The sequence below is a fragment of the Panthera pardus genome, unplaced genomic scaffold, assembly GCF_024362965.1.
Source record: "Panthera pardus isolate Hobbes unplaced genomic scaffold, ASM2436296v1 HiC_scaffold_17, whole genome shotgun sequence".
In the NCBI taxonomy this organism is placed as follows: Eukaryota; Metazoa; Chordata; class Mammalia; order Carnivora; family Felidae; genus Panthera; species Panthera pardus.
In genome coordinates, this window is record NW_026526732.1 from 108,618,340 (window position 1) to 108,629,310 (window position 10,971).

General features: G+C 40.8%; 1 protein-coding gene across 1 annotated transcript; it reads right to left on the reverse strand.

The window, feature by feature from the left end:
* Positions 1–2,439: 2,439 nt before the first annotated feature.
* On the reverse strand, positions 2,440–3,378 carry LOC128777803 (putative olfactory receptor 2B8). Its single transcript, XM_053905367.1, has one exon. The coding sequence runs from the start codon at positions 3,376–3,378 to the stop codon at positions 2,440–2,442; it is 939 nt and encodes a 312-aa protein (XP_053761342.1).
* Positions 3,379–10,971: the final 7,593 nt, after the last annotated feature.

Sequence of the window (10,971 nt, forward strand, 5' to 3'; positions counted from 1 at the left end):
GAGGTTGCTCTTCTTTAGACCAAGTTCTAGAAGAAAGAGAAATCTGAACTCCCAATTAGCCAATTACCACTTCACTGGAGAAGGAAAGACTGTATTTTCTCTTCCAGCTCAAACCAAATGCTCAGGAGCAGATCTTTCCAGCATGCAATCTGTGTTTTTCTTTTTGACCTGTAAGCGTAACAAATGGGAGTCAGGAGAATAGCCTTTTTTGGCTTTCAAGCCAGAGAAGGGGAATCTGGTGATTCTTATTGCTGCGGGTTTCTGCTATCTAGACAACAATAAGACTAAGAGAAATCCCAACATTCTCAACAAGAACTTAGCAATTACCATGACCACAATGTACCTCATTTATGAACTTGGAACAGGATAGAAATAATACTTGCATCTTGGTCTTACTACTGCATGCAGGAATTTGTGTATAATAAAGAATTTTGAAATCTGCTCAGATAATCACATTAACAATTGCTATGGGGTTGAATGCTGCATGAAATCTTAATGCCCAGTTCAAGTTAATGAGAATTTATGTCAAAATAGGGTTTTTCTGGGGAGGGGAGTGCCTGGGTGGCTCATTTGGTTGAGCAACCGACTGTTGATTTCAGTTCAGGTCATGATCTCTCAGTTTGTGAGTTCGAGCCCTGCACTGGAATCTGTGATGACAGAGCAGAGCCTGCTTGGTATTCTCTCTCTCCCCCTCTCTATTGCCCCTGCCTGGCTCACACAAACATGCAATCTTCTTCTTTCTCAAAAACAAGAGAAAGCAGGAGGAGGAGTTAAGGTGATGGAAATGTAGGAGGACTCTGGGCTCTCCTCCCTAAAACACAGTTGTATTAACGTCTGATTACTTGAAATAACCAGGAAATGGATGTCCATTTCAGCCTGCTTTGGTCATTTCTTTGGGTCTCAATTTCCAGATTGGGCCTCCCTGTGCAGGTAATAAAACTCTGGGTGTTTTCTCCAGTTACTCTGTCTCATATCAATTTAATTCCAAAACAGGTGGAAAAGCCCTGGGGAAAAAGGAAATGTCTCCTCCCCAAAACCAGTGTCCTGTCTCTCAGGCCACCTCAGGAACACCTGCCCCGATCGTCTGATCTCCAGTCATTCACACTCCCCTTTCCACCTTGACACCCAGCCTCCCTTCCCAGGAAACCACAGGTCCATACATGGTGGTTCCCAGACTACACCATAAGGGCTCAAACATGCTACAACACCACTGTGGTGAAAGAGAGCTCTCACCCATGTCACAAAACAAGCATCTGAAAAGTAATCACCTGCAAAGTGGGGGGGGTGCCAGGTGTCTGTGACCTGTTCATGCCTCCTCCATGAGCCTGGTCAGAGCGGGACTCTGGCAAACAGTAGCTGCAAAATGTGCTGACTAGGAGGTACAGGAGGGTCTTAGAGGGGTGGCTGCACACTGATGATGATCCAGGAGTGAGTTTAGCAGCATGCAGAGGGCATGTTCAGAGTGCAGTCACCCTACACTGCACACCCTCCCATTATGCTGACACGTGATAGTCCCAAGGCCAGGACAGGGCTAGGAATTGAGGATGCATGAACTGAGAATGTCCCCTTCTCTGGGCTCACTGGTGCCACAGTGGATGGCCTGCGGGGAGGGGTTAAAAAGGTGATGGAGATTAAAGAGAACACTTGTGATGATGGAAATGTTGAATCACTATATTGTACAGAAAAGTACTACAAAGTACTTTATAAAGTACCTTTAAAGTTTAAAGTAATATAATATAATATAATACTGTGGGTTCACTCTAATGGAATGACAATAAAAATTATTTAAACACTAAAATCATAAAAATCAATAATAAAGAAAAATATCTTTGAAAAACAAAGAATGGTGTTTCAAAACGAAATCAGTATCACAAGGGCAACATTACACCATAGCTTGATAGCTGAATTGCTCTATCAGGATAGATGTTGGCATATTTTCTCTCACGTAAGTTTGTTTTTCCCACACTTGTCCTACTACTTCTGGGAAAAAGCTGTGATCCAGTCAGGCCACAAACGTTGTAATAGAGCCGTGATCTGACTGTGAGAAGAAGAAATAGCCACCGGAAATTGCTAGAATTTGCTACAATATTAATATTTATTACCGTGTTCTGGTCATTTTTATTCTTATATTGGTATGCTTTCATGGTGTGTGTATCACTGTCTTGCAATTAGAAACAGAATAGTGTTCCCAAATGGGGGAGAACTAAGAAAATCCTGTGAAAGTATTTACAATATTAATATGCTGCAGATGGTCTAGGTACACTAACTCAGCATCTCTGGAGGCTGCCATGAGTCCATAAACTTAGAGTTTGAACACTCACTTGCATAAAAGAACGAATTAAGAAAGTTCCCTTGAAAGTTGTCAGGGTAAATGTTGAGGACACAGAAATCATAAAGACTCTGGCATTCAAAGTCTTCCATGAAAGGGACTTCCCGCAGTCATCTGGAGTCATAGCCCCTACACAACACCTTCCTCATTGCTCCCATCACATCCTTGTTCCGCAAGGTATATATAACAGGGTTGACCATGGGGGTGACAATGGTGTAGAAGAGAGAAATGAACTTGCCCTGATCCTGGGAGTAGTTGTTGCTGGGCTGGAGGTAAATGTAGATGCCTGTGCCGTAGAACAGGGAGACCACAGTGAGGTGGGACCCACATGTCCCAAACGCTTTCCTCCGCCCTGAAGCTGACTTTATTGCTAAGACCACCCTGACAATCTGACCATAGGAGAATGTGATTAATGCCACAGGTATCAGGAGAATCATCACACTGACAGAGAAGAGCTCAGACTCATACACAGTGGTGTCAACACAGGCAAGCTTGAGCAGTGGGGGGATCTCACAAAAGAAGTGATCTATTTTATTTCTCCCACAAAGTGGTACAAGGAAGATGAGCACCGTGTGCAATGAGGAGTTGACAAAACCAATGAACCACGATGCAGAAGCCATCAGGGCACAGAGACGGGGGTGCATGATCACTGTGTAGTGCAGGGGCCTGCAGACGGCTGCGTAGCGGTCAAATGCCATCACCCCCAACAGAATGCATTCTGTGGATCCCAACCATAGAGACACGAAGAGCTGAGCTACACAGCCAGCAAAGGAGATAGACTTGTCTGGTCCCCTGAGATCAACCAGTAGCTGAGGAACAGTGCTGGTTGTATAACACAGATCCAGAAAGCTTAGGTTGGAGAGGAAAAAGTACATGGGAGTCTGCAGGTGTGGGTCCAGGCGGGACAACGCAATGATGCCTGTGTTTCCCAGCAGGGTGAGCAGATAGAAGATCAGAAGAACCACAAAGAGGACGCGCTCCAGCTGAGGCCGGTCAGAGAAACCCAGCAGGATAAAGCCAGTGAAGGAACTTCCATTTTTCGGGTCCATCTTTTCTTACTATGTTTTTCCTGTCAAGACCAAGCATTTAATAATTTATACAATAAATCTCAAAAAAAAAACCACCAATAACAGTTGGTGGTTGGTGGATTATTCATATGAAAAGACATAGCCATGGGATTTTATGAAAACTATTTGAATAAATGATGCACCCATGAAATTGCCATAGTTTTACGAATTTAGTTCCACATTGTCACAAAAAGTAAATCATTGGGTTTTTAGATTTAAAAAAATAAAATAATGGACCTGTTTTTGCCTCAGTCATAGGAAATACGGTCTTTCAGTCTGTGCTTACTAACTGTAAAATGTACATACATCTCACTAAATGTAAATGGAGTGAATTCTCCAATGAAAAGACATAGGGTATCAGAATGGATAAGAAAACAAGTCCCATCAATATGCTGCTTACAAAGACTCATTTTACACCTAAGGACACCTAAGAATTGAAAGGAAGGGGATGTAGAACCATCTATCATGCTAATGGACATCAAAAGAAAGCTGGAGTAGCCATACTTGTATCAGACAAACTAGATTTTAAAACAAAGACTGTCACAAGGGATGAAAGAAGGGCATTATATCATAATTAGGGGGTCTATTCATTCCGAAGACCTAACACTTGTAAATATTTATGTCCCCAACGTGAGACGCTCAAATATATGAATCACTTAATCACAAATGCAAAGAAACTCATTGATAATAATGCCATACTACTAGGGGACTTTAACACCGCAATTACAACCATGGACAGATCATCTAAGCATAACATCAACAAGGAAACAATGGCTTTGAATGACACACTGGACCAGATGGAGTTAACAGATACATTCAGAACATTTAATCCTAAAGCAGCAGAATATGCATTCTTCCCCAGTACACATGAATCATTCTCTGGAATGGATCACATACTGGGTCACATCAGCCCTCAACAAGCACAAAAATATCAAAATCATACCGTACATATTTTCCACCTACAATGTTGTGAAACTTGAAACCAACCAGAAGGAAAAATTTTAAACACGATGAATATTTGGGTATTACAGAACATCCTACTGGGGCGCCTGGGTGGCTCAGTTGGTTAAGCGTCTGACTTCGGCCCAGTTCATGATCTCACATCCGTGGGTTCGAGCCCCACGTTGGGCTCTGTGCTGACAGTGCAGAGCCTGGAGCCTGTTTCAGATTCTGTGTCTCCCTCTCTCTCTCTGACCCTCCCGCATTCATGCTCTGTCTCTCTTTGTTTCAAAAATCAATAAACGTTAAAAAATTTTTTTAAATGAATAAAAAATAAAGAACATCCTACTAAAGAATGAAAGGGGTAACCAAGAATTTAAGGAGGAAATTAAAAAGTATATGGAAGTCAATGAAAATGAAAGCATGACTGTCCAAAACTCTGGGATGCAGCAAGGGTGGTCATAAAAGGGAGTATATAGCAATCTAGGCCTTCCTAAAGAAGGAAGAAAGGCCTCAAATATACAACCTAATCTTACACCTAAGGGAGTTGGAAGAAGAACAGAAAATAAAGCCCCAAACCACCAGAAGACAGGAAATAATAAAGATGAGGGCAGAAATCAATGATATCAAAATAAGAAAACCAGTAGAACAGATCAATGAGGCCAGGAACTTGCTTTGTATAAGAATTAATGAAATCAATAAGCCCCTAGACAGACTGAGGAAAAGAAAAAGGAAAGGACTCAACTAAATCATGAATGAAAGAGGAGAGGTCACAGCCAACACAGCATAAATACAAACAACAGTAAGAGAATATGATGAGCAATTATACCCCAATAAAATGGGCAATCTGGAAGAAATGGACAAATTCCTAGAAACCTATCAACTACCAAAACTGAAACAGGAGGAAATAGAAAATGTGAACACACCTATAATCTGTAAAACAATCCAATCAGTAATCAAAAATCTCCCCAAACAAGAGTCCAGGGCTGGATGGCTTTCCTGGGGAATCCTAGCAAACATTTAAGGAAGAGTTAACACCTATTCCTTTGAAGCTGCTCCAAAAAATAGAAATGGAAGGAAAACTTCCAAACTCATTCTATGAAGTCAGCAATACCTTGATTCCAAAACCAGACAAAGGCCCCACGAAAAAGGGGAATTACAGACCAATTTCCCTAATGAACATGGATGCAAAAATTCTCAAAAAGATACTAGAAAACTGGATCCAACAATACATTAAAATAATTCTGTACCACAATCACGTGGGATTTTTACCTGGGATGCAGGGCTGGTTCAATGTCCACAAATCAATCAGTGTGATGCATACATTACTACAAGAAAGGATAAGAACCCTATGATCCTCTCAATAGATGCAGAAAAAGCATTTGACAATGTAGAGCATCCTTTCTTGTAAAAACCCTGAAGAAAGTAAGGATAGAAGGAATAGACCTCAAGATCATAGAGGCCATATGCAAAAAACCCACAGTTAATATCATCTCCAATGGGGAAAAACTGAGGGCTTTCCCCCTCAGGTCAGGAACATGATGGGGATGTCCACTCTCTCCACTCTTATTCAGATAGTATTGGAAGTCCTAGGCTCAGCAATCAGACAACAAAAAGAAATAAAGGGCATTCAAATAGGCAAGGAGGAAGTCAAGCGTTTACTCTGCGCAGATGACATTATAGTGTACATGGAAAACCCAACAGATTGCACCAAAAACCTGCTACAACTGATACATGAGTTCAGCAAAGCCACAGGATATAAAATCAATGTATGGAAATCGGTCGCATTTCTATACTCCAATAATGGAGCAGAAAGAGAAATAAAGTAGATGCCATTTACAATTGCACCAAACCCTTACAATACATAGGAATAATCCTAATCAAAGAGATGAAAGATCTATATGCTGAAAACTGTAGGAAGCTTATGAACAAAATTGAAGAAGACACAAAGAAATGGAAAAACATTCTAGGATCCTGGATAGGAAGAACAAATATCGTGAAAATGTCAATACTACCCAACGCAATCTACGCATTTCTTGCAAACCCTACCAAAATAACACCAACATTCCTCACAGAGCAGGAACAAACAATTCTAAAAATTGTATAGAACCACAAACACCCTGAATTGCCAAAGTCATGTTGAAAAAAAAAAACCAAAAGTGGAAGCATCACAATTCTGGACCTCTAGCTGTATTTCCAAACTGTATTCAACAAGACAGTATGGCACTGGCATGAATACAAACACATATATCCACGGAACAGAAGAGAGAACCCAGAAAGAGACCCACAAACCATTAGGTATGGCCACCTAATCTTTGACAAAGTGGGAAAGAAGATGAAATGGAATAAAGACAGTCTCTTCAGCAAATGGTGTTGGGAAAACTACACAGCGACATGCAGAAAAATGAAACTGGACCACTTTCTTACACCACACACAAAAATGAACTCTAAATGGATGAAAGACCTACACTTAAGACAGGAAGCCATCAAAATCCTCAAGGAGAAAGCAGGCAAAACCTCTCTGATCTTGGCCACAGCAACTTCTTTCTGGACATGTCTCCAGAGGCAAGGGAAACCAAAGAAAAATGAACTATTGGGACCTCATCAAGGCAGAAAGGTCCAGCACAGCAAAGGAAACAATCAGCAAAACTAAAAGGCAACTGATGGAATGGGAGAAGATATTTGCAAATGACAGATCAGATAAAGGGTTAGTATCCAAAATCTATAAAGAACATAGGAAACTCAACACTCCAAAATCAAATGTTACAGTGAAGAAACGGGCAGAAGACAGGAATAGATGCTTTTCCAAGGAAGACATCCATATGGCTCAGAGACACATGAAAAGATGCTCAACATCACACACCATCAGGGAAGTACAAACCCAATCCACAATGAGATACATCTCACGACCGTGAGAATGGCTAAAATTCACAACTCAGGCAACAACAGATGTTGGCGAGGATGTGGAGGAAGAGGAACTCTTTTGCACCACTGGAGGAAGTGCAAACTGCTTGCAGCCACTCTGGAAAACAATTGGAGATTCCTCAAAAAATTAAAAATAGAATTACCTTATGAGGGCATTTATCCAAATGCTCACCAAAAGTGCTGATTCCAAGGGGCACATGCGCCCCAATGTGGATAGCAGCACTATCGACAATAGCCAAAGTGTAGAGAGAGCCCAAATGTCCACCAGCTGATGAGTGGATAAAGGAGATGTGGAATATATATATACAATGGAATATTACTGGGAGATCAACAAGAATGAAATCTTGCCATATGCAAGAACACGGATAGAAATAGAGGGCATTATGCTAAGCACAATAAGTTGGTCAAAGAAAAATACTATGATTTCACTCATATGTGGAATTTAAGGAACACAACGGATGAACATAGGAAGGAAAACTAAGATAAAAACAGAGAGGGAGGCAAACCATAAGTGACTTAAAATACAGAGAGCAAACTGAGGGTTGCCGGAATGGGAGGTGGGCAGGGGATGGCTAGACGGGTGATGGGCATAAAGGAGGGGACTTGTTGGGATGAGCACTGGGTGTTATAAGTAGGTAATGAGTCATGAAATTCTATTCGTGAAATCAAACTAGAAGACGTAGTGTTTAGAGGAAATGGGGATGAGGGAAAAGAGGTAGAGCCATCAGAAAGAGGAGCAGAGAGGGAGAGACGTTCTTAGAAATACGTACCTCATGATTGCACCCCACTTGATTTGCACACATCTTACATGTTTTAAAATATAGTACAACAGAATCTCCAAAATGCATTCAGATATAAGGATTTATGACTTAGAATACACTTATTCGAAGAATTCAGTTACATTCAAAATCTCACTACTGGTTCTGCAAATAAACATTTCGGCAACATTGCCTCTGGAACTAAAGGATTGTATTTGTGAAAGCTACACCAGGTTTTTCTTCTTCTTCCTTGTTGTTGCTGTTGCTGCTATGGTAGTAAAACAAGTAAAAACTCAGTCAGAGACACGCTGAAAACACCACCGTTGAATGACAGTGCTTCCCTTTTGACCCACAGATGCTTAAAAATACCAGTTTAATGGGGACATTTTTAATGCCCCTAAGACTTTTGAAGTCTAGCACAAAAGCATTCCTAATACAGTGGATTAAAACGGTATTTGAGACAGTCTCAATGTGCAACGACCTCTCACATTGGATGCCAGTTCCCTCACTTATTAGTGTCAAATAGCATTTTGTGAGATGTCACTTCAATTATGTTCTTTTTTGATGGTAATTAGTATACAGAATGGCATTTTTTTGTTTTGTATATTCTGTTTATTTTTATTTTACCGAATAACATTTTCTCTCTCTATACAACCTGAATATCCCCTAACTCACACCTGGCCAGAAGAGGGAATAGAAACAATCCATGTTTCTATCTCATGAACACCCGTAAGAATAAAATAATGAGGGGCGCCTGGGTGCCTCAGTCAGTTAGGTGTCCAACTCTTGATTTGGGCTCGGGTCATACTCTCACAGTTTGTGAGTTTGAGCCCCACATTGGGTTCTGCACACAGTGCAGAGTCTGCTTGGGATTCTGTCTTCCTCTCTCTCTGCCCTTCCCCCAGTCACACACTCTCTCTCAAAAATAAATACATAAACATTACAAAAAGATACATACCTGAAAACAATATGTGTATATATATATATAGAGAGAGAGACAGAGACAGAGACAGACAGAGACAGAGAGACAGAGAGATACAGACAGAGACAGAGAAAGAGACAGTGAGAGACAGAGAGAAAATGTTATTAGGTAAAATAAAAATAAACAAAATATACAAAACAAAAAAATTGTCATTGTATGTACTAATTACCATCAAAAAGAACATAATTGAAATGACATCTCACAAAACACAATTTTACAATAACAAAGAGAACTGCCTCCACTGTGAGAGGGTAAATGCTTGACACACATAAGGTGACAGACTAGTAGTTTCCAATTACTAGATTAGGTCCATGCTGACATACAACTCAAAGTTTTAGTGGAAGAATACATATGTCCACACAACGAGATGCTAAGTATGCAAACTACACATTTCAAAGCAAAAGATCACAAGATGCTGTCTCTATCTAAGACATTTCAAATGTATAACATTCACTGATATGTTTGACATACACACGCTGCCCTATCCGATTCCTGAATGAATCCTGAAAATGTGTGGGCAAGATTTGCGCAGCCTCAGTGCTACGACTGAATCGCTGTTGCTTTCTTAATGCTTCTGTCCCATGGGTCTGAGCTGACCTCAGACACATGAGAACAGGCCCCCAATGATGAGGAAGGATGAGCAAATGAGGGGATACGGCCATCACTGCATAGGAAATGACAGATGTGATGAACACTGACAGGGATGTAGGGCAGGTTCTATGGAAGAAGACGATGAAGTAGGATTTCCAGGGCGTGTAGTTTATTCAGGGAATGCTCCCAGGATAAACGGGGTGAGGGAAGGAAGACAGCGAGGATGTTGCTAAGCAAGGATGTGGTCTCCAGTGGAACAGAGCAGGAGTCTGATCCCATGAGAAGCTGGACAGAACTCTCCAGTAAAGGCATCCATCTGTGATGGTAGAAATTCTGTCCTCACTGTCCAATATTATGCCCACTCTCCACTTGCCATAGCTAACCATTTAAAACATTCTAGCTAAACAAGTGAATTTTATTTATGTTTTTAGTGGGAAAAACCTTTCCTTGTTCTTTTTGTTTAGACTAAGTTACAGAAAAGAGGACCTAAAGTGAATGTCCGTACGCCATCGCCTGGATTCCAGACTTATCAGCATTTTGTCACACTTGGCTTAATTTTTTGCCTCGTGTCCTCCCGCTTTTGTTTGCTGGAGTTCTTGAGTGGAAGTCCTAAAAACAAATTTGCATCCAAATACATTTCACTAGCAATCTGTAAAATATGGACATTTCCTGAATCATAATTTTATCGCACCTAAAACAATTAATAGGTCCCTGATATCACCTACCACCCTACTGCACTCACATTTCCTGTACTGAGCCAGGAATGTCTTTTTCAGTTGTTCAACAAGTCAGGCTCCAAAAAATGATCCCCACGTTGACTCTATCTATTTTTTTAAAAAATACAAACATTTTCGATGGAAGAGAAAAAAACAAGGGGAAATGACCTCAATAACCAGTGGAAATAAGAGGCTAAGGTGTCAAGTTCTATTCAAAATAGGAAAAGATATGAAAGGTAACTTTGGAGCATAGGCACACACGTATGTAATTTCATCTTCATGAAAATAAGTGTTACTACATTTTGCAAATTAGTTTCAGTCCACCATAGAAAATGAACAGAACCTGGGTCCTTCTGGTGAAGTCAGCGTAGCATCCCAGAGTTTAGACGTGCACTCTTGTGAGCCTCTTTCATTAACGGTCTCGAGCTTTCCACCCAGTATTTGCTTTGAAAATGCTAGAACTCCTGGGACACAGTTAGGTCTCAGTAAATGTCAGCTATACTGGTACGAAAATGTTGACTACAAATAGATACGCCGTCATGCCCTAATCATTTTTGCTACCTGGTGATTCCTCTTGTGTTTTCTGACACGGCGTCTAACTGCAATGTCTGTTATTAATAAGCCTTTCCAATTGTCTACAACGCTACAAGTGACATGCTAGAAA

Excerpts from the sequence above, each read along its gene's own strand:
- LOC128777803 (XM_053905367.1), bottom strand. The coding sequence starts at position 3,378 with ATGGACCCGAAAAATGGAAGTTCCTTCACTGGCTTTATCCTGCTGGGT.